The following is a 27,520-nucleotide window of genomic DNA, read 5'->3' as shown; positions in this document are numbered from 1 at the left end:
GTCACTTGTGTATGGAGAAAGCACAGCAGCAGAGACTGGCATCAGTTGGACAGAGAAGAGGCAAGTGAACTTTTTATTGCAGTTAGCATTCCTGCAGCACTTTTTGGAGGAATAATATGAAATTCTAGAGTGCACAAAAATTACAAAGTTTGGCAAGATTTTGAAGCTTTCAATAGGCAAAGGCACCTTTCTTCCAGACAGGATTGTCCAGGACTTCTGAAGGCTCTGTGCTGCATCCTGCATAATTATTAATTTAGCTAAGATGGTCTTACAGTGGCTTAATATAAATCAGACTAAAAGGTGTCATGATAGCAGTATGGATGGTGTCTGTGTTGACAATCCCTCCCATGGCAGGTGGCTGCATGCCCATGATAAAATAAGCAAACAATCAAGAAACACATGTGGGACACTTCTCTCCCACTCTGCAAATCTCCAGTCCTTAGGGGTAACTACTGCTCTCTGGGCTCCTTCAGTTAACCCATGTGCACTTGGAATCACACAAAAGCCATCTAAAAGCATACCAAAATCTAAATAAATCAGCATCAGAAAATCTGCTGCAGGCATTCAGTCCTGTGACCATTTTAACACTTGTCAGGGTCATAGCACAGAGCTAAGGAAACGCCCTTGGACAACTCTGCATTCCCAGGAGAATAAAACCAGGAGACACACAGAATCACCCAGCAGGCAGAGGGAACAGGAGCAATGGCAGCATTACTTAACTATGTGCAATTTGCTCTCCCCATCTTGATTTAAATTACACTGCCAGAAGAGACTGACAGTGTCTGGAATCAAATTGCTTAGAAAAGTGCCTCTTCAGAAAGAGAGAAAAAAATGCCCAAATAACTGGAGTGCAAATGTCTTGCAAAATGCCTATTGTGATTGGGGACAGCAGGACCTGGGGCTCATGTTCATTAGAATAATGCTCATGTAATTGTGCTGGGCCAAACCCCCATGAAATAGCGGGGGGCTGCCCCCCTGACATTCCTACAGCTCACACATTAACCTGGTCTCCTCTCAAGAGCTGGAGGAGGCACCATTAAATAAAAGTCTCTTGCTCTGTTCCTGCTTCCTTCACTTCTTCAGGTCAGCCTGGGCTCTGGGGACCATCTTCAGGACAATGGGCTTCTTTGGCTGCATGAAACCTTTTGAATCCAGGACCAGTGGGATCTTGAGGAGGGAAAAACAACGAAACAGCCACATCAGCTGGGAGAAAGGACAGACAGGACAACAGGAGCCCTACAGCTCACACACATCCCAGCTACCACTCTTTTTCAATGCATTTCCCAGCTCACAGGTGTACTTACAGCAGGACCATCACTATTGCTCATGCAAAGCAGCCACCAGCAGGTGTTTAACAGCCCTCAGCTCTTGGATAAACTGGTCAGTGATCTCTGCCTTCCACATGGCATGGTACAAAGAGCTCAGTGCACTGATCAACAGGCTGCACATGGAGGGAAGAGCAGCCAAACCCCAGCCAGGGTTTGCTGCAGCTAAATGGGGCATGCAGTGCCATTTTGTTTACTGCACAAGTGTGTCAGTACTAAGGGCAGCTAGATCACAATGGGAGCTGGAGGAGCAATAAGCTCTCCAGGAAGAGCAAAACTAAAATCGCTGCTCAGACCAAGTAGCAAAGCAAAAGCATCCTCAACACGAAAGGCTGGGAATCTCTTTAGAAACATTTAAAGCTGGTTTTAGAGGAATCATCTTGCAGGGAAGGAAGTGTGTTTTAAGTCTCCCCCACCAATGGATGCTGCTCATATCCCAGCTCCCTCTATCCCCAGCAGGACAAGGGTGGCACACCCCCAGCCCAACAGGCCACATTCACCCCCATATCCCAGTAAGCTTTGTTTCAGGAAATTTAAGCAATATGGCTTGGAGCCCAATGTGCCATCAGTGGAGCAGTGAGAGGAGGCTGCAGCTTCCATACACATGTTCCAAACAGATGTTCCAGCATGAAATTTTCCCTCCCACTCTGATGTACATGACACCTTCTGTAGAAAAAAGGGCTGAAAGAGCCCCATAAACCTATGGGCACCAATAATACAATACATATTTAACTTGTCTCCTTTTAATTAAAGGCAGTTATAAAAAGAATCAATTTTATGGATTGCAGAGGACTAGAAAAATGTCATTAGACTTGGGGGAGGGTGGATAGGTCACTGCATTGTTAATGGACTATTACAGTCTTTCACCTCCAGGTTACCAGTTGAGCTGCAATCTGAATCTGCAGAGATTCCAGCTGAGCACCCGTGCCAAGTAATAATTTAATAAGGACTTTTCTGTTTCTTACAACAAATGTCCTTTGAGTGACTTGTTGCCCCCTCTGCTCTGATTTCCCAAGCTCTCCTCACCAACAGAATGTAATAATGGCCCAGCCTTTTGCAGCAGTGAGTGCAGGGAGCTGGGTCAGGCTGGGAACACCGTGGTGCTGCCTGCCTGAGGCACAGGAGCTGCTGTGCTCTCAGCAGGGCTGGACTGACACATCATTTCCAACAGCTCCTGCATTTATTTCATGTCAAACACTCCAACCCTGCAAGGCCCATCCCATCAGTGCTGTATGCAGCATTCACTGGGATCCTGGGTAAAACCAAAGCCTGGTGGGATCCTGAATAGCCCCAAAGAGGGAGACGGTCACCAATTCAAACTTAACCCATATTGTGCTTGCTTGAAAATTGCTACCCTTCAGGGACTTCCCTGGGTCATAAGATATTAATTTTGGTGTCTTGGGATGTCCCACAGAGAATAGCCATGTTTGTATTGCAAAACACAGCTTTGGCACGGGCTATGGGATATTCTCTTCCTCCCTCTGGAGCAGGGTCTTCCTAAGCTGGGTCAAACAGACCAACAGTGCACTGTGGGGGAGAGAGCACCCCACCATTTAGGTGCACCCAAAGACAGGCACAGGACTTCAGGCACTTCAGCCTAAAACGTCCCACCAACATTAAATATGCTTCTGTAGAGGCTTTTTTAAAAAAGCATAAGTAACTTGTGGTGACCCCTTACAATTAACGGAGAAGATTTAAATAGTTACACTCATGTGACAGTAGGACCATCTCAGAGGGAGTAAGGGGCAGATAATGAGAGACATCACCCCACATCCTCACCGGTGTGTCTTTGCAGGGTCTGAATGAGAAGTTCTGCAACAGGACAACCACAGCCACTTTCACAACAAGATGAGCAAACCTCATCCCTATGCAGTTCCTGGGGCCAGCCCCAAATGGCAGGAAGGTGTAGGGGTCAATACCCTCTTTGTTCTCTTTACTGAACCTGATTGTAACAAAAAAAAAAAAAAAAAAACAAACAAGTTAGCAAGAGCCACTCTGTTGCAGGATGTGTTAGCTTCCAAAACTGAAGTAATGAGGGGTCTGGTAAGGGAAAAGCTTTTTGTGTTTCTGTGCATATTAGAAGCTAAGTCCCTTATTTCTGTCTCAATAGATATGTTATGCCTCTGCTTTCATCCCAATGCTCAGACTTGGTTGTGCAAATCCAGGTGCACTGGGTGTCCTGGGAATACCTGAAATACACTAATGGATTTCATAACTGTTCTTTTCTCAGAACTCTCTCTCAGCTCCAAAACTGAACCCAGATTTCAAACCCTAAACCACACAGGTCTACAGCTCCACAGCTTCCCTCTAGATCAAAGGACTGTGCAAACACAAAGATGTTCTCCCCCTGCGTGACTAAAGGCAGGGCTGCTTTTGAGACATGCCAGCCCCACTCCTTCCCTCATCATGAAAAACAGGGAAGAACAATCAGTTTCACAGACAAATTTGCCACTGAGCATTTTCAGTAATACTTCTTAGTGATCATTTGGTTTTCATGTCAGAAAGCTTTTCATTCCCAGTGCACGAGGTACAAACCTCAGCTATGCTAAGTCAGAAGAGAAGTATCTCAGTAGTGAGACACCAGCACATCCCTCTGATGAACTCCCAGCAAGGCAAGTGAGCCCTAAAGAGCTCCTGTGCAGCTATCCATGCCAAGTTTGACAACTGGAATAAGGATGTGGCTACTGGAGCAACTTGTGTAGCCTGGCCTATTGCCAGAGCACTTGTATTTGGGTGTTTCCTTCTGAATCCAACACAGGCTTCACAGGTGCTTCTGCCTGATATCACTGCCATGTTTTGTGCCTAAGGTCACAATGTTCCCACATCAGGATTTGTTTCCAGGGGTATTTCAGCTCTTGGTGCAAGGCAGAGGTCTGGTCCTGCTCTCTCTGGACCAAGCATCAATGTCTTGGCGGCCACCTGAAGATGACCAGATTCATGGTAACCTAGGTCTGCCTTGGGCTATTGCATCATTTTGTAGGGTCTGACAGAGCTCCTAAGCAAAGATTGCTTCAGAGCTTGAGTTAAAAATTAAGTTTTATTTCCTACCCATCTTTGCCCTTCCACTGCTGATTTGCAGGGCATTGTGCCAGTCACCCAATGGCTCTTGCTTTAATATCTGGCCATAAACCCCTCAGTGTTACAGCTGCTGGGAGCTGCTCTCACTGTTGCTCCCTTCAATGCAGTTAATTAAATTCCATGCACAGTTTATGGATGTAGATCATAAAACTCCCCTCACGGTAATGCTGGGACTAGATGCCAGACAATGATAAATGCCTAATTTAAATGTTATAATCATGCATTCCCCACTTTTGCTGCCATTCCCACTCCCAGGGCTGAGGTTGAGCATGCAGCTATCCCCCCTGTGGCCCTCACCTCTCAGGCCTGAACTCGTCTGGCTCTGGCCAGTACTGCGGGTCGCGGTGCAGCACGAAGGCTGGGATCAGGACCACCATTCCCTCTGGAATAGTCACTCCATTGAGCTCCACAGTCTTCTTGCAGACCCTCTCGAGCCGGCCCCCGACGGGGTAGAGCCGGATGGATTCGTTCACCACCATATCCAAGTACTCCATCTGAGTGATGGCAGTGTACGTGGGAGTGGCCTGGGAGAGAATGGGAGGACTGAGAACACAGCACAGCAACTGCCACCCCTACAGCCCCCCAGTGCTTCCAGGGAAGGGGGAATCTCAGTGCCAGCATCCCTGCCACTCTGTTTCCAACCTGGGTTTGCAAGGCAGGTGGGAACAAGCCCAGCATCTTCCCACCCTCCTTTACCTTGTTGGGCAGGTGTGCATCGACCTCGTCCTGGAGTCGCTGCTGCACGTCAGGGTGGGTGGCCAGGTTGTAGGCTACGTAGCTGAGGGTGGAGCTGGTGGTCTCATAACCAGCAAAGACAAAGATAAGAGCCTGGGCCAGAATCTCCTCATCACTTAATGCTGAAAAAAGGCATAGAAGCACATACAAGAAGCTGAAAATTACAGTAATTAACTCTTGGGAATTCAGGATCTCACTCACCAGTCTAGGTAATGCTACTCCTAGCTACACAACATTTGGTAAAAGAAACATCCAGCTTACCCTCTGGTACCACAAAGGGGTGCAGGATGCAGTGCAGTGTGTCCTACAAATACCCTGTCCTGGCACCTCAAAGGTTTAAAAGCATTCTGCCTTGAGTTGACAGACCAGGACTATGCCTTGGCTGAGCCTTTATCTTCTTACACTTCACCTAGGATAGGGAACAGAGATGAGCTCACAGGTGAGCATACCTGGTTTGTGCGCTTTTTGATATACAGCCAACATTGCTGCCCATCAGAGACAACAAAGGAAGAAAATTCACTCTTTTTGTTCTTTGTTGCACAAACACACCTCAGAAGTTACCCCAGGAAACGAGATACAATACAAATATGGCTGACCTGTGATAAATATCATTATGGCCCCACTACTAAGACCCTGAATCTTTCATGGGATTAACAGCTAAAATCCTCTCCCTGCTTCCCTTTTAAATGGATAAGGATCTACTGCTTTCTGCTGAGAGGAGGACACATCTCAAGACATACTTTTGTCCAAGTTGGTCTCAGCAGACTTGGAGCCATCATGTGAGTTCTGCGATTCAATCATGAGCTGCAGGAAATCCACCCTGTCCTGAGGAGAAACAGAGGCAGAGAAGATGTGGGTGGGGAGGAGGCAAACCTTGTCCAGCACAAGTCCCTTTGCTCCACTCACAGCTCACGGCTTCAGTACATGATGAGGTCTGGACTACAGACCCTCCAGGAACACAGATATTTTCTCCACTTGGACCCCCAGGCAGGCTGTGGTTCCGGCCTTTCTCAGGTTTGGTGAGCTTGGAGAGCAGGTGACACACCACAGCTTCTGAAAATGCCACCAGATTCCTCCTGCACTCAGAACTTTTCCTGAAGAGGCCACCTAGGCTGGACTCACCGTGCTGCTGCCCTTTTCCCGTTCCTTCTTTATTTTTGTGAAGACATTCTTGAAGAACTCCATGACGTCTGAGGGTAACAGAGTCACCTTCATCTTTTCCAGCACAGGGATAACAAAGGGGAACAACACTAAAAGGAAAGAAGAGACCAAACTTGAGCTCAAAGGGGACCTGAGAAAATCAAAACTGGCCCAAAGCATAGAAAGGAGCAGTACATCTGGACCTCAACCCTTTTTGTTGCCTCCATCTCTTTTTACCTAACCATGGTTGGGATGCAACAGCACTTGAAAACCTCCTCCACGTTACTTTATGACCACAATACCACACTAAGTGCAGCTCTCTGATAGAGCAGCTCTCCACCATCTCTGCAAACAGGGTCTCTCCTCACAGGAGGATGCTGCCAAGATCCACATGAGCTGTAAAAATCCTGGCTGTGGTTTCCTTGGGGAAGTATTTCTGCAGATCTGAGACTGTAAATCTAATCCTGCAAAGTGTTGAGCATCTCCCATATGGCAAAAAGGACTCAAAACTACTAAGGGAGCTTACAGAAAATGCAGCACCTTTGACATTGATTCAGGGCTATATGAGATGAGGTTTGTCATACCTAAGAGTAAGAACAGAGGACTTAGGAAACTGAATTGGAGAAATTTCTTAATGTTGGCGACAAAAGGGTCATTGGGGTTGTTCATGGAGTCAACATTGACACTGAAAGAAGTGCTGGTCACCACATCCATGCTGTAAGCTCCAAAAATGCTGAGTAGAGAAGAAGAGAGAGGGAATGAGATGAACTGAACCACAGCAGTAAATAAAAGCCCATCTAGGAACAATCCTTGTGAGAAGGAATGTCTCTTAATGCACAGTCCTAGCATAGTAGGTCTGTCCTGATCTGGCAGTAACCATCATTTTATTTTTGAAGTTTCCTCACTGCATTAATTCCCCCAACTTTTCTAAGCTTCAAAAACCTAAGCTGTAGTTGGAAAGCACTGCAGTCTCGGGTAACAATGACTATATTCTGATTTTCATCTGTAAAAGAGATTGCAAAAATGACATCCAAAAATACTGTATCTTGTGCAGCTTCTAGAAAAACTTTGGGAAATGCTTCCTATCTCAAAATGCATCCCCAGTAAAATGAAATGGGAAATGAGCACAGCTCTGCCATTTGAGCAGAGCACAGCAAGCCCACTGCTGAGGAACATGCCATGCCCATGACTGCTGTGGAGTTTGCTTCCATAGCTGACAAGGGATTCATGCTGCAGCATGGAAAAGGCTCTTCAGAACAGTCCCTTCCCCACACTGAATACAAACCCTTTCCTGTCAGCCCCACACAATTACTCACTCCTTTGCAGCCATAAACTCGTCATTAGCCACTTTCTTCTCAATGTTTTTCACTAATTTTTCACCATAGTGATTAATGATATGGAACATCTGAAATGCAAACCAAAGCAGAAAGCACTGTTGACTCTTTCCCTGCCACCAAACAAGGCTGGGCCACACTGCCATCTGCCACTTGCCATTTTACACATCTGGCTTGGGGAGGAAGGGCAAGCAAGGGGAAGGTCTCATTTCCAGGCCTCAGTCACTGCTTTCTCTCATCTTAACAACCTGTCCAGAGAGCTCATCTGACTAGGACTGAGCAAGGCTCTCCTTCAAAAATCCACACACAGCTCCCACTCCAGCTTAGCATCCACTCCAGCTGGGATGAACATGGCTCCTGGGTGCATGGAAAATGGACAAGCCTGGTGTGAGTGATGTGTTTAGCAGGATGAACACACAGGCCACAGGACCAACAGCCTCAGCTTGCAATGCCTCATGTGCTGTTTCATCCCCCACCCCCTTCTCCTGACTCCCTCCCTGGGATGGCAGCCAGACACTGCATTGCTGAATGGTACCAACAATGCAGGTGCTCATGGATGTGGTCCTGGCAAACAGGGTGACTTCCCCATTTGAGGGAAAGGTCTGCACTCAGAAACAGCTCAGTTCTCCTCCAGCTATGGATGCAAAGTACCAGTGGCCTGTGCTTTACCTCCTTCAGCTTCCCACTGGTGAAGGTTGGAGACAGCACCGTACGAATCCTTTTCCACTGCTCATCTTCAGCCACGTTGAGGGCTGACCCCAGGATCCCATTCAGACGAAAGTTCTGCACAGGGGAACAGGAGAGGTGAAGGTTTACAGCCCCCTTCCATGCGACAGAAATGCAAAGAAAAAACCTTCCACTGAGTGTTGACTCAGCCCCTGAAGTCAAGTCAGCTCTACCTCAACCAGCAAACAACAAAAAGGGAAACAAAAGTCTAAGAGTCATAAATAACATCGGCCCCTAGGGCACATCCAGGCTGATGGCCCAATGTCCCAGCCAGAGTGGCCCCTACGCCTCCCCAGCAGAGTCTTGATGTTGGTACCATCAATAAACTGGAGCACATCAGAGAGCAAGTACTTGCTGAAGGGCTCAGAGGAAAATAGAAACTAAGAAGAAACTCCTTCTTTCTTGCTGCATGTGCCCTGTACTGGACAGCAAAGCACAGGACTAGGTACTTACCCGGCGATTAGTAAAAATGCTGTAGCACTCTTTCACCAGGATGTTTTTGATGAGGATGGGGTCCAAAACAGCCAGCACAGGCTGCCTGCCATCATAAATCCTAAGCCAACAGAAACCCTCAGTCAGTCCATCCTTCATGGTCAGCTGGAGCAAAAGCAGCCTGCTCTACCCATGGCCAGAGCCATGGCACAAAGGGTTTGGGCCCTCTGACAGAACAGCTGGAAGGATGAGGCTGGAACTTGTTTATTATGTAGTGAAAGAGGAGAAAGGGAACTACAGTGACAAACATGGGCAGCACGAGCATTTCTAGCAATTGTCTGTGGTACTGAAGAGTTGCCAAAGCTGTGTGGATTTAGATAAAAGGCAGCTTTTTGCCACAATGTTGATCCCCTGCACTTGGCTGTCTGAGCTGTTTCCACTACTGATGGCTGGAGACAAGAAATCCACACCAAACAATCTACCTGGGGAGTAAAGAGATTTCCTGCCTGGCCTACAAGGCACTGAGAGGTGAAAACCTCATCTGTCTCTTCCATTTTCCAATCAACAGAGACAGAAAAACTTAAAAGCCATGGTGTGGGCTAAAGGGCAGGGAGCCCTGGGCCACAGCTGAGGGAAGCTGCCATCTTCAAGAAGCTTGCAAACATTTAATCTTTCGAAAAAATGCACCAGGTTTCATGAAGCCTCCCAGGATTTTTTTTGCAGAGCAATTTTGTTTTGGTTTGAGAGGTTCTCAGTGGAAGCATGATAAGAGGCCCCTGCATAAAACAAGCACTGTGCAGGGAGCAGGGAGGCAGGTTGAAAGGTAGCTTGTGCCCCAGCTCTGGGAGAAGCAGGGAGCAAGATGAAAAACACCGTGGCAGCCTGCAGCTTGCTTTCTGCTCCAGACACAGAAGAGCAGCTTCAAAGGCAGGAGGCTCAGTTTGACACCAAGCAGTGGAGGTGATTTTCAAAGCTTATGCAAAGAAATGACCCCATAAACTGGCCATCACCATCCCAGCCCCACACCACACTGAAATCCCAGCAGGAGAAAGCCTTGGAGAGATGGGTGGAGACTTTCCCAGTGCTAATCCTTGATTATCCCAGGCTGTCACTGCTGGAATTACAGTACTGAGGAATATAACATCAATGTAACTTTTCCCATTCTATTCTGGGGCTGTGGAGCACCCCAAACTGGTAGTTTTGTTCTGTAGAAACTCACCCCCAGATTTTTCCATACTTTTCAAAGCATTTCTGATCAAAATTGTGGACTCCCTGGAAAAGAAGAAAGGACAAATGAACAGGTTGCTGCTGAAAAGTGATCAAAGCAGGCCACAGCTGTCAGGACACAGCTGCATCCCACAGCCCCATTGTAAGTGGCAGAGGTTGAGGCTGGGAGGTGCATGGTCTTCTTAAGCATCATGTAGATGCTTAGGGGACATTTGCATTGGAGAGAAAAAAGAGAGCAGAGATTGAAAAAATAAAAAGGCACTTTCAAATTCCACCAGCCAACACGATCTAAAAATGTAATGAAGACAAGGGTACAAAGTTTTAGTGAGCAGAGTTAGGAGGCAGAACTGGATCCCAGTGTGTCCTTTCACCTTCTGCTCAACAAGTTAGAGCTGCTGCTGTCTCATCCTCATATGATCTTCCTCTGTAACTGAACACAGATTTTAATTTTGTTTCCATCAGGTTTTAACTGATGTTACATGTAACAATGAAACTTACGAGACACATAAGGCTCACTAAACCATTAGTAAGAGCAACACGATTGATGTGAACCCAGCAACTACAAGTAAAACACCTCTTTTATTGAAGCCAATACACTTATTCTGCATTTGCAATCAGCTACCTGTGGTCAGCTACTGCCTTGCTATTTGATGAGGTTTGGTAGCTTGATAATGTTTGAGTTTTATTTCAAAATGTATTTGTCTGGCTTAGTCTCTGGCTGCCCCACAAGTAAGTGGTTGGATGAAGCATTTCTGGGGCTAATTCAGCCTCTTCATGTTGGTGATAAAAAGGGCAAAGAAAAATGCAGATCCCAGAAAACAGCAGTCTTAGGAATCTCTCCAATACTTTTTTTTTGTTTCCAACAGAACTTCAGTTGCTTGAGAGTGGGTAGAAACACAGGGAGAAACAAAAGATTTAAATTACAAAGCAGTTTCAAAATACAGCACAAAAAGTTCAGGTCAGCCTGAACTTTTACATTCTCCGTGTGCCCAAAGAGCTTCCTACCAAAAAGTATGATTTTCATCTGACTGAATCAAGGAAAAAAGAAAGATGCTCAAAGAATGGGGAAAACAGCACCAGCCACAAGAAGGATCTAAGACACTACAGAGCAGCAGCTGCTGGTACTCACATGCCGGTACTCCAGGAAAGTTCCCACAAAGGGCAGAGGCCGTGGGCCAGGAATGCCCAGCTTCTTGAAGGTCCGGTAGGGCCATATCCCATAGCTGCCAACAAAGAGCACGTGAGAAGCACTTAAGCAATAAAAAGAGAATATCCTTCTTCCTGAGCACAGGGAACTGCTCAAATAACTGGTTTCTGTCACTTAGGGAAAGCTGACATTGTGGACCAGCAGCAGCCCTGCTGAGGAGACTCTTTGCAATAAATGCAGGATGACTTGGGGTACGTTTTGATGGAAGACAAGGGCTGAAAGGAGCTGCAGCCCAGCCTAAGCAAACCAGGGCAACTTAGGGCTTTACTCAGGGCCTCGTTTAGCTGCCCAGCTCAGACAAGTGTGGCTCAGGTGACTCAGGAGAGATCTTGGAGCAACTGAGTTCTGAAGTTGAGGCGTGCCCTTGTGTTTGTCTTTGCAAAGACCTCCTGCGATGCTCAGGTGGCTGCGCTACAGCGGCACGGCAGGGACATAAATTACCACAGCAAAATTAAGTTTTTGCCTGTATAGCTCATTACAGCTCCCCTGAGCCATATAAGCCGAATTTTTGCCAACAGAACTATTTAATCGGGGGGGTTCTGCTGGCAGCAGTTGAGGCATCGCCCTGCGCTGCTCCCAGCTGGCACAGCCCAAGGACGCCACGGGCGCTGCTGTCTTTAAACAACCGGAAGTTCCGAACTGGGAAAAGTTAAAACGAATCAAGCATTTCCTTTAATTTCCCTCCCCGCCGAGCCCAGCTCGCTCCTTCCCGCTGGCAGCGGGGCCCCGCAGCCGCCCTGAGCAGCCCTGGCTGTGCCCTGAGGGCAGCGCGGGGGCCCCGGGTGCTTTCAGCGCTGATTCACTCGAGCCCCACTGGCACCGGGCTCTTCTCCCGGGGAGCAGCCTCTACTTACAGGGCCACGAGGCACAGGAGGGCGACGAGGAGCAGCCAGGTGACGGGGGAGAGGCTGGGCAGGAGCTGCATGGTGCCCGCTGTCCGCCCGCTTCCGCCACTGCCGCGCCCCGGCCTGTGCCCGTGCCCGTGCCCGCCATCACGTGAGGGAGGCGGCGCTTCCCCGCCCGCTCGGTGCCTCAGTGCCGGGCCCCGGGCGCGTCCCCCGGGAGCGGGGTTCTCCGGGATCGAGGTGTCGGTCCCCGCTCCTCTGGGGCTGGAAATTGCTGAAAGGGCGTGCTGCCTCTGGAGGGAAAAGGAGCTGCTCCCGTGCCCTGTCTGTCGCAGCTCCGGGGGTGTCTGTACAGACGCACCTTCCCTTGTGCCTGCTCTGCCACCTCCATGTGTCATGCCCTGTATCTCCTGTTGAGGGTCCAGGAAGGAACGGGCTGGAGGAGACAGACCTGCGGCAGACACCTGCCCAGGCTGAAATGCAGATCCTGTGAAGGATGCAGTCCTGTGGCAGCATAATTTGTAGTCTCACCTTTGCCTGTGTGGGTGACCTGCCAGCCCCAGAGAGCCAGCAGGGCAGGGCCGTGAGGGCAGGAGGTGCTGCGGGCCCGGCGATCCCACAGTCGGTGCCCACACCTCCAGCACTCCCCAGCCTCATCACCTGGGGATGGATTCCCTCATTCCCTCTGCCCCGGGCGTTCTCTCTGCTCTCAGGTTGCACAAGATGATGACATTTGGCTTTAGGCAGCTCACTTTCCCCGTCAGGCACAGACACTGGGCTGGCTGCTTTCTGTCAGAGAAATGGGAAGTGCATTAGGTGTATGGGGATGCAGTGGAGCCTCTGGCCAGTGTAGCTCCAGCGTATGCAAACACACCGTGCTGGTGGGTGTGGGTGGGTCAGGATGTGGTGTCCTTTGTCCCCATCACACTGGGAAGGGCCACAAATCTCTTACTCTGTCCGGTTCAGCACTGTCCCCTTCTCCGTGTTTCCTGGAGACATCACAAGGACCCAACATCACACTCACCTGCATCGGACATTACTCCCCTGCCTTTGGCATACTCAGCCTTAAGGAAACCCAAGCACTTCTGCAATTATCTGCCAGTCAGATCTCACGTGGCTCTGCCTGCAGGCCAGCAGTGGATTTTGCCTCTGCCCAAACATTTATTTTGCCTCATAACACACATGCAGCGTGTGCTGAGCTGCCAGCGGGTCCAGCAGTGACCCCCACACCTAGATGAAAGAGCTGAGCAGCAGCACTGCCAGTTTTGGTAGGTCAGTGTCTCAGACATCTCCAGCATTGCACAGCCACGATGTGCTCAATGATTCACATAATCACTGGCTGGCAGTAATCAATTAACCATTTTATGAAGGCACATCCCTGATTCCTGCTTCTCCAGGCCGCTCTGAAGAGCTGAGCTATAGCAGTATGCTGTGACAGGAACTTTATTCTCCATTTTATGGGATCTGCCCCTTTTAAGACACCTTGAAGCAACTGTACTCAGGGAGTTATCCTTTCTCTTGCATCCAAAGGCTGCTTCTTCTCCTTGAGAGGTCCCATACCAGAAGGACATAAAGAACAGCAGTGAAAGACAGGAGGAGAAAACAGGTGCTGGAGCAGTAACTCCCAGGCTGGGATTAGCTACATTTCTTCCCTCACACAAACCCTTTGATTTTCCAATAATTTTTAACAGCTGTTGTGATTTCTCAGTAGGAAGTGGGTTTGTGGTTCAGTATTTTCTCCTCTCTCACACAGAAACTGAAGCAAGGAAAGACTTCAGAGGAAAATAAGAATGTTAGCCAGCCCCCAAAATATGTAAATTAAACTGTGCAGCATCTTTGCATACAAGGAAATTACTAATTTGTCCAAAACAAATTAGTAATTAGACTTTGGGGTTGTTTTTTTGGTTTTCTTTTTTTTCCAGGTCTCTTGAAGTGCTGTGTCTCTCCAGCTCTCCAGATCTGGGAAAATCATAGTTGATAAAATGTCCACCTCCCAGTCAAAATTGCTGCCATGACTCAGAGCTGCAGGTGGGGCCATTCTGAACACTTGCTGACAGATAATTTTATACAAATTGCATGTATTAAAGTGATGCTTTTATCCTTACACAGCTCTTTAGACCAAATGTGGTGGTATACTCTGTACTTACTGAGACTATTTTTCTAACTTGAATATCACTGAAATGGCACCCAGGAGGAATCAAGCAGAGGGAAAAGCTCTCCAGATCATTTTTCTTGAAAGATTTAAAGGGGTTTAGCATTGTGGGCAAGCAAATTGCATAACAGGACTGCAGGGGAGGGGCTGCTGTGGCATCCCAGTCCCTTGTCTAAGAGAAGGGAAGAAAATTGCCCATTGTTTGGGCCACACAACTCTTGTCTGTCCAAGGCTGGTGATCCAGCAAAAACATCTTGTGCTAAGAAAGGGGGAGTGATGAGTGCTCCCCACTGCACTCATGCAGCAGATGTGCCAAAACAAGTGAAAAGTAACAGCAGCAGCCTGCAAGTTGACATCACCTTCTAATTCACCTCTTTCACAAAAATGTCACTTCCCCCCCACCCCTTCCATTTCAGGTAATAACTGATTAAAAGGAGGTGTCTCCAAGAGAGCTGCTAAACCCCGCTGGTAGGAGCCACATCAATGCCAGTGACCTCTCTGATGTGCTGCTCTATGTGGTTATATATTACAGTGCAGAGCTGGTTCACAGCCCTTGTGATGTTTCCAGGGTTAGAGACCTGCACCTGTGAAGGACCCAGAGAGGTCCAAAAGGAATGTTCTCCTGTGGGTCATGAGCACAGAGGCCTCAGCCTCTCTGGCATCGCCCTTCTTACTGACACCAACACACTGGCACTGCTTTCCCCATTAATAACAAATCCCAAGGGCTCTAAAAAGGCTTGCTGCAGCCCTGGGGATGCACACAGTGCTATTTAAAGATTATTTATTCTTATGCCCTGGGGAGAGGAGGAATAACTGAGTGTGACCCTCTTCCCCCATGGTCTGCGATGGTCCTGGGCAGCACTGAAGCCATGGCCCTGCCCTCCACGTGATCCCTCACACTGTGGTGGTTCCCGGCATGTTTGTTTTTGCTGTGCCAGCCAGGCAACAATCCCAACTTAATATTAACTCACACGTTATCTACCGCACCTCTTTGCAATGGCAGAGTGCTTTCATGCCCTGGCTACCCTTCCTGTGTTTGTGTCAGTCACCCTGGAGCACAGAGCCCTTCTGCTGTGCCGACACGCTGCACTCCTCAGAGCCGGGGGGGAGCAGGTGGCCAAGGAACTGAGATACCTGGGGATTCAAAAGCTGATGGTCACCATGGCTAACACAAACACAAGGAGACATGAATTGTGATAACTGGCTGTAGTCACCAGTAAAATGGGACAATGCAATTTAGATCAACTGCAAAAGCAGTGACTGAACTGCTGGGGCACAGAGGATGGTGTTAAAACTCATGCAGAACTTCAGTTTCTAAAAGCTCAGAGAGCGAGAGAAACAAAAATTTTAACTAGCGGGTCCCTGAAGGAGAGATGATTTTACGATTGTCTCCCTGGCGGGACTGAACGAGGCCAAGAGGAGAGGAGTCCTGCAAGAGTGCAGAGCACTGGAGGATGGCCATCCCCAGGGGAGATGCTCCCCTGCATCTCAGGCTCTCTGTTAGAGAGAATGAGATGTTATCTTGCAAACAAGATAATGCTTATTATCTATTTGCAAGATAATGTCTCATTAGCTGCTGTGTTACAGACCTAAAGGTTTTCCTTTCCTCCACATGCTATGGGAAAGTCGTGTTAGAACACACACAGTCTAACAGCCATAGCAAAATGTCAGCCCCATTAATAACCAGGCTTTTGTTCACTGACTGTCCCATCATTAACAATTCCTTTCTTATTTTCCTCTCATCCCACAAACAGCATCATGAGCTGTTTATTCCTGGCTCTTCCTTACAAACCTTGCTCTCAAATGAGCCTCTTGAAAGGACTAAATGGGAAAGCACCAGATGTATGACATCCTCAAAGAGCTCCAGCAGCCAGGGGAGGACCAGGGGCTGGCACCAGCTTCTGCCTTCCTCTCACCAAGCCCAAAACCACACAGTGCTTCATGCCTGGGTATTTCTGAGACCTCTGCAGAGCAAAAAGACCACGCCGTTCCTTTCATCCAGCAATGCTGCTGAATGCTCCTGAAGCGTTGACAGCTGAAACCCATCTCCCTTTCACTCCTCTATAATTTCTGAGCAAGGATGGAAAATTATAAGCCACAGCCAGTGTTAAAGTGTAAAACCAATTCTGGAAAGCACGGCGGGGGCAGTGCTGTGTGCACTCCCCGCTCATGCTTGGATACCAGCTCCTCCAAGGACAACTTCTCCTTTGCCTGTCTCACATTGTACCAGACAACAACTCTGGCTTTTCAGACCTCCCAGCTGGTAGCTCAGTCTCACTGCATGAAGCAGCCAGTGCTTTTCAGAAAGCGTCATTGCACCACTTGCAATGACCTCAATTTCTGCTGAGCTGCCTCCAAAGCAGAAGTCAAGCCAGAAAAGACAAAAATCATGACATGACCCTGAAAGCATAATCTCCAAACACATGACATGCACCATCCCCTTACCTCCAAACCCACCGTATCTCATGAGGACACACAAGAGAAACAATCCAATGTTCTGGAATCTATTTTGGAGTCAGGATCTCTGTTCAGCCAGACTGAGCACTCAGAGCCACATCGCTGCCCAAGGGCAGAGTTTGGTCCATTGTTTCTGTCTCCAGTGTCTGGGTTCTGGATGTTTTTTCTGGACATGTTTTGGGTATGCACTTAGGGCAGAGATGAAGCTGTTTGGCTCCTGAGTCATTTGGCATTGTGGACTCCCTATCAGCAGCTGCTGGATGTGAGCCATCCCCAACATGTTCAGGCACAGTCCTTGAGAATCCAAGCAGGTATGGCTGGAGGCTTATCATTCAACCTCACAGGATTTCTCTATTGCAGCTAAAGCTAAGCATTTGGCTGGTCGGATTAACCCTTGCTGGCTTTGTGAAATAGACTTCATTGAAAACAAGCATCTTTCTCTCACCTTTTAATTTCTTCTGTGGTGTGGAGACAGCTGTGGATCAATGAAAGTGTCCTCATCGATCACCCTGGATGTTTTTTGTTGGACAGAGAATTGAAATACTGAATCCTTCCTCTGCCAGTCCTCCCCATGGTGGGGGATGAAACATTTCCCAATTTCCATCAGGTTTTGTGAGGTTTAATCCCAGAGGATACAGCCTCCCAGCAGACTAAGTCAGTCTCATAAATACAGCTGAAAATTGACCCTTGTTTATCGCAATTTTCCCACCATCAGCATCTTTGATGACTCCCGTTGTCCTTCTCCTCCCCTGCCCCCCACCTCTGGGGTTCATACCAATCAGATGTGCTTGTACATACATAAAAATAATTCAAGATTGAAAAAAGTTTGTATTTAAAAGTTGAGCCTTGTACTGTTGGAATTAGACTCTAATTAGGTCAGTTGTGTTCCCCTGGTAGGGTAAGAATGATAGTGTCGGAAAACAGACAATTTATAAAGACCCAAAAATAACTCATCCATGCTGTTTTGTAAGAAAGATGTGTTTTCTTCGCCCTGTGCTGAGGACATTGCAGTCAAGGCCACTTGGGCACACTGATAGCAGCCACACACACTGCAGCTTGGTCCCACAGGCAAAGCTGGCCTGTGCCTCAATTTTCTCCTACTACAGGTGGGATATTCATCCTTCCCAATTTGGCAGGGCTGTGCTGAGGTCACCTGTGTTTGTCAGGCATTTTGTTACTCTTGGCATGAGGCCCCAGGTTATATTACACAGGCTCTTTTTCCCAAGTTGCCTTTTAGCCTTATCTACAGCTTCTGTGAAATGCACAAAGGGCACAAACTCAGATTAAGGAGGCTCAGGGTAAAGAACAAGTCCTTGCAGCTGCTTTTCTAGGGTGTGTGTCATCAGCACAAAGGGTGCACAGAACCCCTTGGAAGTTGCACAAAGCAGGAATTACCTTTGAGTGACACCATGGGTGTTGGTCCCTTCTTCCTCTGAACACATTTTTGTCACACAACCATGGTTTGCTGCTTCCTTGTTCCTCCACAGGCAGGTGCTGATCCTCTGATTCCACAAGACTTCACAGGTTTCAGCGCTGCTGACAAATCTGCCTTGTAAAGCCTCAAAGAATGACTTCACACATCAGCCTCGTCTGATTTAGGATTACCCTAACTCGTTAACAAATGGTGATGAACGTGCCAATTGCCTACTTCATGAAGGTTTCTACCAGGCTGGGAAGTCAGCGGCCACACCGCCTTGGCTTGGAGGGGCGTGCCTGGCATTTCTAAGTCAACAAGACAGCAAAGCTAAAGAACTCCTGAGCACCGTGAAAGTGAACAAAAACCCAACAAAAAACATGTATTCACATAAAGTTCCTTTTGATTTTGTGGGAAATGCAGGTTTGAAATGAAAATAATTAGTGAGGCAAGAGGAGGAGAGGAAAAATAATAAAAACAAGAGGCAGGCATACAAAATAAAAAACAGAAAAGAAAAGGAGTGAAGAGAAAAATAAATAACCCTGGAGCAAAAACGCAGAGGGAAAAAGAGGGAACAAAAGAGACAAATGGCAGGAAAAGGATCAGGAATGAAAGCCCAGATTACTCGATTCAGTCAAGCCACTGCTTGTGCTGTTCAGGGCAGGGCGGGAAGCCAATCTGTTTTCTCTGGTATTGTTTAGGCTACGAATACCGTGGCAGATTTCCCATCCACTCCCATGTTTATGTCTGTGCTCCAATCCTAGCCACAAAAACGTGTGGGGGAAACACATCCCGAGAGGAGTAAGGGCTGGAAGCTGGAGGATGATACACTTTGGAGCCAAATGGGCTCAAAAAAGCACTTCTGCACCTTATGGCAATTTTGCAGGATAATGTCTCGTTCACGAGATGCTGTGGCGGGAGGATTTTCATCTTCGAAATGGGTACAGTGATACCTCTGGGTTATTACAAGCTCCCAGCTGCAAAGGGCTGCCTGTATTTACACAACACTGCATTATTTATAATATCCTTTTCAGGAGCAAGAGAATATGAGTTTTTTCCTTCACAGTTTGACTATTTTTTTTCTTCCCTTCTCCCTCTTGGAAAACATTGATTTCTTGCCCTCATTTCTCCCACCAGAGCTGTAGCTGACCTGACTGTGTTTAGTTTACTTCTCTAGGCCAGATGCTCAGTGGGTGAAAAGCACAACCAACCACCCTGGAATAACAGAGCTGCCCTGATTTTCTCCAGCTGGGATCTTGTCCTGCCTCCCCAACATCTGCACGTTTGTGGGAACTGATTAACAACTGCTACAACACTGCTGAGGAGGGGACAAAGGGATAAAAAATGTTGGCCTCTGGATGTTCTGAGTGGGTTTTGACTCTCCTGTACTAAGGATCTGAGGAAGTTTATTGCTGCAAAATAATAAAATATTTAAGACTGATCAAATTTTGTGTGGAAACTATTTGAGAGTGTCAGCTTAGCTGAGAAGCAGCAGGGGTTGTAAGATTTTACAGTCCAGAGCAAACAGTGAGGAATTTCAGTCCATGTTACATTCTCAGTGTCCTGAGCCATTAACTCGTGAGCATGCTGGCAAGGAACCCAGAAACTTCTTCAGCAACAGAAGAGTCTGGAAAAATCCTTTTTTTCCCTTCTACAGAACAAATGTACCAAGGACACAGATGTTTCCAAAAGGGTTCTTTTAATCAGAAGCAAGTTTGCAAAAGAAGAAGTAACTTTCTCATATAAAATAGTGGAGTGGTGAAGGTGAGGCTAACAAGAGGTGTGGAACAAAAATCCAGGGCAAATCTCCAAGGAGACACTGAATCAAAAGCAATGATCCCATGACCGGAGTACACCGAAGGGTAGCTCAGACACAGCTGTGTGAGGTGGTCCTACCCCATAGCTGACAGCAGATACCAAATCAGAGGATGGACTCCAGCCCAAGAGAGGCAAAGTGACCAGCTACAAACTCACCAGAATATGGGGTTCTTGCACCTTTCTGCTACCTGAGAGCTCCCACTGCACTGTGACAGGCCCCAGCACGGCCCAGGGGTGTAATGACATCAAAGGAAGCCCTGGTGGCACTTCCCTCCTGCAGAACACCACCATTCCATGGTAGCAGAAATTCCCAAATCTAGTGAATTGGACACAAATGGGAAAACACCTTGATATAAAGCTCTGTAACCCCATTCCTGTCTCTGTATCCAGTGATTCAAGCCTCAAGAAAGTGCACAGTGATCAAACAGCATTGAAAGAATGAATTTCCTGTCAAGTCTTGAGGCCCCAAGGCCATTTAAAGTGGGCAAGTGGCAGCTTTGAGAAGATAAAATTCTGAGTCAGAGCCTGAATCTCAAGTGCTAATGGTACTTCGCTCCTTGTTCAAACAAATCTCACCTGTCCCAGGTGTCACTTGTGTGCTTATCCATTGTGGTTCTCTTCTGTTGGGTGCAGTGAACTCTACACCTGCACAAAGTGCAAGGCAGCTTTCTTTTTCTGGGAGTGCAGGGGGAGGACAAAAGGAGTACAGAAATACAAACAACAGAAAGGACTGGAGGTGTCCAAGGCCAGGCTGGATGGGGCTTGGAGCAACCTGCTCATAGTGGAAGGTGTCCTTGTCCATGGCAGGGGGGTTCAAACAAGGTGATCCTTAAGATCTCTTCCAACCCAAACCATTCTGGGATTCTTTGTCTTGTCAGGTGGAGGCATTTCAGGCCCATCATGTTCAGTCTTGGGGTGAACATGCTCCTAATTCAAGGGTGGTTTCCTTAAGGAGTATTCAATGGATTTTGCAGAACAACATCATTACACGTGTGCCTTTGTTTGAACACCACACCACACCAGCAAACGTTTCCTCTCCTCCAGTAACCTCGTAGCTTCTAGGAACACCTTGATAATGTGTGGATACCACATGTGCTGGCAACAACCCATAAAAGCAACCTCAGGAATGTGACTGAACCAGCAGGAAGTCCTGGCTGAGTGGAGCTCTCTCCAGTACAACCTGCCCATGTCCCAGCAGATCTGTAGTTCTTCCTTTCCAAACATCACCCCTCACTGGGTGTGTCCTTCTGGCTGCTACTGGTACAGGAGATCAGTTAAAAAAGGAGGTCTTGGCATCTCGATCACTCTTACACATCACAGGCTTCTGGACTTTAAGATTTCTAATGCCTCTGCCAGAGGTTATCTTTCTTATGTGGTTGTTTGCTTTCTTTTAAAGTTGCTGATAAATTCCTTTTCTAAAAGGATTTTCCTCCAACCAGTTGTCCTGTATATCTGAAAGCAATGTGTGGGAGAAGACACCAGTGCTCTCTATGTATAAAGATCTCTCTCTCCTCCCTTTTTGGAAAGCAGATTAGATAATCTTTGGATGACCCAATGGATTTCTTGAGGGAAGCAATGGCAAGGATAATAAATGCATCCCCATGTCAAGATATTTAGTCCAAACAATTGCTACACAGCTTCTGGCAGAGACCTTGGTATAAGGAAGAAAAATGAGATCTTGGCCCATATGCAAAACATCAATGGTTTTAACACTCAAAATGAAGAGGGAAAAGAAATCCTTTTGAGTAATAGATTAATTTCTTTTCTGTGGGTTTTTCTTTTTTCTCTCCAGTCATGCCAACTGTTCCCAAAAGTGGGATCACTGGCCAAAGTGTGATTCCTTTAGCAACTGCTGATGAAAGCCTTTGCTCTCACCTCTCCCTGCCCTTCCCATGAAGGCAGTCCACGTGTGACTCTCAGGGCAGGGAATAAGAGACTGTCACTGATGAAAGCAAAGGAGTGCCCTCTCCTGTCCCTTGTCACCACTGCCATTTGTACCTGCACAGCGCTGGCCCTGCCCAAACATCAGAGCATTAAAAGGCAGGAATGGAAAATATTCCACCCAATGGTGTGGGCCATGGTGGAGACACACCACGTCTGACACGGATTTTGGAGGGGATAAAATGCTCTACTCAGAGTGGGCTGCAAGAGCACAGCTCCTTTATGTGTGCACTTTTGAATGTGATTTATGACAGGGACAACTTGAGGGCTGGGGCCATTGCTGACAGTGGTGACTGCTGTCACCTTAGCCCTGCAGGGGGTGAAGACTTGGGCACTTTTTACCTGCAGGAGACTGGATATTGTTATGGCTATTGCATGAAAACAAGCTCCTATTAAACCATTCCCTGAAATGTCTCCCTTGGTCATTTCATGATGCTGCTTTTATTTTTCAGTAACAGTCACCAAGAGACCTGAGAAACAGGGGAAGGGAAATAAATAAATAAAAATAAAATATTGTGAGAAGGCATTTTAAACATAAGCCTTCATTTTTCAAGACTATTCTAAACAGGAAGATGGAAATGGAAGCGAATTCAATGGGTGAAGTTACTGTAACATGACAACTAATGTTTAAAAGTTGTATTTCAAGGCTGCAATTTCCAAAGATTGCAGCAATGAAATACAGCTTTCTTCCTAACTGATGGAGTATTTCCTTCCAGATAAAACAATTTCCCTGATATGTGAAGTAAATAAAACCTACCTATTAACCATATTTTACAAGTTGAATGTGTTAGCAGGAAGGTGGAGGCATCACACATGGAGCTACACACGATCCTGCACAGCAGAAAACACATCCTGTGCTCGGCTGAGGGCTGAGCAGGGCACTGCACCTCCTCACTCTGCAACTGCCTATTGAAAATAAACCCATGTGTCAGAAAAGCCAACTCCTGAACACAACATAACCAAGAGTGACAACAGCATGGACAAGAATGGAACAGGAATACCTTTGTTGGAATCAACAGGTCCTAAAGGAATCACACCTAACCTGTTATTTTGACAGCAGTCAGAAGAAAAGAGCCACACAGCCAACTCAGCAGGTCCTCAGCAAGCTCAGGCTTTTCAGTTGCAGCTGGTTCTAAGAAAAAAGGAACAGCCTCTTCTCCTCGCTTTGTATGGATTGTGCTGCTCCCCATGTTGTCCTTCAGCGGAGCAGTGGCCGTGAAGTCCATTTCCTTTATTCCCCGTGGTTTTCTTGTTTTTTTTTCCTCAATGTGGTATCAGATCAACCCCAGGGAGTAACTGCACCTTACACCAAGTGTAAGGCAATATTCAGGAGATGTGGAGTTACACTATGCTTTTCTTTGGAGCAAAGTCTTCGGTGTTCCATCCACTTCCTACTAATTTACGTCCCTAAAGTCCTCAGTGGTCCTTGGAGGGCTCCTCCTGCAGCACAACCTCTTACACCTGTTGGACAAGTGCCATTAAAATTCCAAGAGCTGTGTCAAATGTATAAAAACAATGTGTCTAAAATATGTAATCTAATGCAGGAAATTACAAAGGAAAAGGAAAACAAATCAGAAAGTCACGTAGATAATTTTGTCTAAGAAACAAAAAACACAGACTGAAAACAAATTTTGGCAGTTCAGTAATTAAAGCAAAGTCCATATGGCTTAAGAGAACAGTCAAAGTGCACAGAAGGCAGTGGGTTTTTTGTTTGCTTTGCATTCCTCTTCACAGCACACTCCAAGTCATCCTCTTTGGAGCCCCATCTCCATCCCACACACATCCTACCCAGGTGCAGAGAGGGGGATGACTCACAGGGTTTTGGCTCAGCCGTGTCTTTGCAAGTCCCTTGCCATCTAATGAGCTGCAGATCATTATCCCAAACTCAAAAGCCCTTAAACACACCCACTGGAGTTTTTGGTTTTGAACTTTTTCTTCCTGGAACCTTTGGAGAGGAACAGCAATCCAGTGCCAAAGCTCTGCAGAGTGTGCATGCACCAAGAGCAGCAGTGCTCGGAGGCAGTGCCCAAGAGTAAAAGCAGTTCTGAGATTGTTTGCCCTGTCCAAGAGGCACTGAAAGGTGACAGCAAGGCTGAGCTGGCCCTTGGACCTCAGCTGTTCTGGTGAGGTGCCACCAGGATACTCCCAACCAGGCCCCTGAGCAGCCTGGTTTCAATAACCTGCTCTGAAGACACCACCTCCCCTTGCCACAAATGTCCCACATCCCTCGAGAGGACAGGGACAATTTTCTGTGGGAACAATGCCCACATGAGCCTTGACAGGACATTAGCAAGCACCAATTTTCCTGGCTTATCCACCTGGAAGGAAATGCCAAATCCTGGCGTGGCAAGGACTCTCCTACTTCCAAATTCACCTTTCAAACTCTTATGATAAAAAGACTGGTGACCCAGGACTGTTGCTACTTGGAATCTTTCAACGCCTGACAACTTCCTTGTGAGTAAACATTGCTACTAAACATGACAGATTCAGGAAAAGGATAGAAAAGAAGAAAACAAAAAGTGAGCTGTACAATAGGATGAAAAATAAAATAAAAGTCTCCTATTTTCTTTCCAAAGGCTGTAGTTTCAAGTGCACAGAGCAGGCTGTAAACGTGCACAAGGTAATTCATGACCCCAATGCCTGACAAACCTGGTTAGCTTTATTTGGAGACACTTTTTTGCTTCTCCCAGATATGAAGCTGCAGAATCAATAAAAGGCACCTGTGGACACCAAAACTCACCCAGTCTGTGTGGTGTGTCTTTGTACTAAAAAAATAAAATCAAACAAACCCTGCCACTGTGTACTTTTTTACAGACCAATAAACAGAATGGCAGAGTCTGGGTGAGAAAGGATGTTCAACTTCTGTTGGCAGGGCATGGTAACTCTGATGGTCAAAACCCTCATCGATTAGTAAACTCTCTAGGTTGTCACTGCAATTTTAATTGAAAAATTCCTCTGGCTTGCTGGGTTGTGTCCTCTGACTTTTAAAAAATGACTGATTCAAATGGTACATGCAGTCCACAAGGAGGATTAGAGCCACACCAAAAATAAACTGACCTTACATCTGAATTCTTCCCACTTGCTTCACCCACCACTGCCTACAGCGCTCTTTTGAGCCATCTCCTCTTCCAAAGGCCCTGGAGTTGGAATATTTAAAGAATGCAGCAGGTCCCATTTGAAGAAGAAAGAAAAGCAGGTCAGTAATTCAATATAAATACACCAGTAGTGAGCTTAGAGCAGACACAGTGACACATCTGAGCCTACATTGATCAGCCAGTGCTCCTAATGTGTGGAGCAGAGAGGAGAAGAGAGGTGTCTGCTTTTCACTTAAAAATGTGTCCATTTTCTATGTTTGACTACTTAACTTTGATGACAGAGAAAAATTAAAAAGAAGATAAAAAGAAAATAAAAAGGAGTAGAGAAAAAGGAAGAAAAAGGAGCCTGGGAGGTTTTATGTTTTCTCTTCAAATCACATCACAGAGTCACTCATTGCATCTAGGGAATTCACCTGCTTGTTTGGGAGCAGTGGGACAGGAGGAGGGGAGAGAAAGAAAGAGGGAAGGAGAAGGGCGTGGGTGCTGCTTCCTGAAGCAGTGTTACAAAAAGCAGTTAAAAAACCCCTACTATTCACAAGTGGTTAAAATCATCACTGTTCAGAATTCCTTTTTTTTCTTTTCGTTTTCTTAAACAAAGGTTCAGCTAGTTCAGCTCCGTGTTTTCATAGAGTTGATTGTCTTCAGAAAGAAAAAAAAACAACAAAAAAACCAAAAAAACCAACCAAAACCACCAACAACCCAGCCTCAGGTGTGTTCCCATCCGTTTCTACCCTGATACGAGAGGTCCCCCACAGTTCAGCGCCCCGGCCACGCACACGCGGTCACTGCGGCTGTCCCGCCGTGTCCCCAGCCCCGCTCAGACAAAGGACGAGAATCCTGTCACTGGAGTCCGGGAGCCGGGCGCGGGCTGTCCCGTGGGGGTGTACACCCCTCCTGAGCTCTGTGTCGTGATGACAGTCTGGAAATAGGGCTCTGCCTCGCTGGCCGTGCACTCCTCATATCTGTAGGACGCCGGGTGCTGCTTCACCCCTTTCTGCTGCCGCTTCCACGAGTTGTAGTAGGTGGGGTCGCTCATGTAGTGGTTCACGAAGGAGTGCTTGGGCAACTCGTCCTCGTAATCCGAGTCAGTGACCTGGGGCATCAGGAAAAATAGAATTAAATATTAGCATTGATGATAATTTTAGCCTGTTGTGCTCGCAAAGAAATGGGAGGCAAGTTTAGCATCACCAGCTGATTAAAGCTGTAATGGTAAGGTAAGAGGGATGGCAGTCCAAGTGTGGTACAGGCTGGGCTTGGAAAAGCACTGTGCTCTGCTTTAGCCAGACTTTGCTGCTAGAGGGAGAGTTCCCTGATGATAAGTGACAGAGAAATCCCTTCTAATTCCCTGCAGAATGGCTCAGGGGCAGCCAGGAGCTTCTGCTTGGGCTCAAGATGCAGGGAAATGTAGGGAGGTCACAGCAAAACCAAAAGCTTTCAATCACAATCAGAAATATTGCAATTACAACTGAGTATCTCTCTTCTGATGGAAGGACAGCAGGGATGCTTTCCACACAAACACTCTGGTTAGCCAGACCAATGTTTAGGGTGGCCAGGCCAAGCCACCTGCACAGGACTCTGGGTGTTAAGTATTGAAAATTAGTTCTATAACTGGAAGGAAGTTAGGTAAAATCAGACTTTTTTACAGGCAAATAACACTATTTGCATGTTCCAGCTGATTATGGGTGGTATAAGGTACACAACCAGCGGGGACAGAAGAAAGAGAATGCAAAATCTGGGAAAGAAGAGCTGCCAGGCAGGAGGGGCTGCTTCCTTGGGATGAGTCAGACCCAGCTCTGCTCAGAGCAGATCCTACCCCTGAAACATTTATGCACGGTGGCTGGAGAGCTTCAAAGCTCCCATCAATATCAAGCAGGAGCTCTATTGAGATGTAACCAGATAAGCTCTGTGCATCTGCCCCTCCTCTGAAGTGCTGCTGCTGGGATGCAGCTGGAGGAATCACAGAGGGCTTGTACATCTCTGCTGAGCGCAGAGACCGCGGCAAAGCCTCGGCCATGGAATCTCAGAGCACATTTTCCTTCTGTTCCCACTGATGTTCCCACCAGTACCAGCCCCATCCCATATTTTCCTTCTGTTCCTACTGATGTTCCCACCAGTACCAGCCCCATCCCATCCAGCACACAAACATTTACCCAGGCATTTCCAGATCTCACTCCTTCCCTCAAAATCTCTGACTAGACCATGCAAAAGCTTCTATTCCTTTCCCTCCCCCCACTCAATAATCTGCATTGCCAATTCTAGAGGCAATTAAATATCAAAGTAGAAGCTGCCTAAGACACACAAGAGAGACAGGTAAGTGCAGCTCATCACTGTTCGTTGCTGCAATTAGTTTCAAAAGGTTGGTGTGGTTCTGATCTATGACACCACCCAGCAAACACACATCCTTCTTGATCCTGCCTGCCACAAAACTTGTCTTTCCTCCTCTAAAGCTCCTTTTTAATGGTCTCTGAAGAACAATCCTCAAATGCCTTGTGAACCATCGTTTGAAAAGGGCACAGCATCCATCATCCCCCTTCTTTGCTTAGGTAGCTGCTTCAATACTATTCTGTGCCCATTTTCCAGCACAGAGGGTGATG

General features: G+C 47.1%; 2 protein-coding genes and 1 long non-coding RNA gene across 8 annotated transcripts in view; 1 reads left to right on the top strand and 2 right to left on the bottom strand.

Moving 5' to 3' along the window:
- Positions 1-41: 41 nt before the first annotated feature.
- LOC135281710 (cytochrome P450 3A29-like) lies at positions 42-18,115 on the bottom strand. 3 transcript variants are annotated; one of them, XM_064390824.1, is made up of 13 exons: positions 18,054-18,115; positions 11,127-11,220; positions 9,990-10,042; positions 8,792-8,891; positions 8,282-8,395; positions 7,595-7,683; positions 6,863-7,011; positions 6,261-6,388; positions 5,879-5,963; positions 5,100-5,260; positions 4,701-4,927; positions 3,105-3,267; positions 42-1,167 (listed from the first exon to the last, which is right to left on the bottom strand). In XM_064390824.1, the coding sequence occupies exons 1-13, from the start codon at positions 18,098-18,100 to the stop codon at positions 1,072-1,074; spliced, it is 1,506 nt and encodes a 501-aa protein (XP_064246894.1). In that variant the 5' UTR covers positions 18,101-18,115; the 3' UTR covers positions 42-1,071. The 3 variants fall into 3 exon arrangements, with proteins under 3 accessions (XP_064246894.1, XP_064246893.1, XP_064246892.1); XM_064390823.1 differs by lacking the exon at positions 18,054-18,115 and adding an exon at positions 17,104-17,174; XM_064390822.1 differs by lacking the exon at positions 18,054-18,115 and adding an exon at positions 12,059-12,188.
- On the top strand, positions 13,944-22,014 carry LOC135281713 (uncharacterized). Its single transcript, XR_010348255.1, has 2 exons — positions 13,944-14,077; positions 15,956-22,014. It is a non-coding gene; the product is annotated as an uncharacterized LOC135281713 (long non-coding RNA).
- The window catches only part of SDK1 (sidekick cell adhesion molecule 1), a 382,991-nt gene continuing 375,225 nt past the window's right edge, over positions 19,755-27,520 (bottom strand). For all 4 annotated transcript variants that reach the window (XM_064390819.1, XM_064390818.1, XM_064390817.1 and 1 more), the window contains one exon: positions 19,755-26,019. In XM_064390819.1, coding sequence (XP_064246889.1) covers positions 25,744-26,019 — 276 coding nt within the window. In that variant the 3' untranslated portion in view covers positions 19,755-25,743. The remainder of the gene's footprint in view (positions 26,020-27,520) is intronic.

Source organism: Passer domesticus, chromosome 15 (assembly GCF_036417665.1).
Source record: "Passer domesticus isolate bPasDom1 chromosome 15, bPasDom1.hap1, whole genome shotgun sequence".
NCBI classification, from domain to species: Eukaryota; Metazoa; Chordata; class Aves; order Passeriformes; family Passeridae; genus Passer; species Passer domesticus.
The sequence above is the reverse complement of the archived record's forward strand: the minus strand, read 5'-3'. Positions and strand labels throughout refer to the sequence as shown.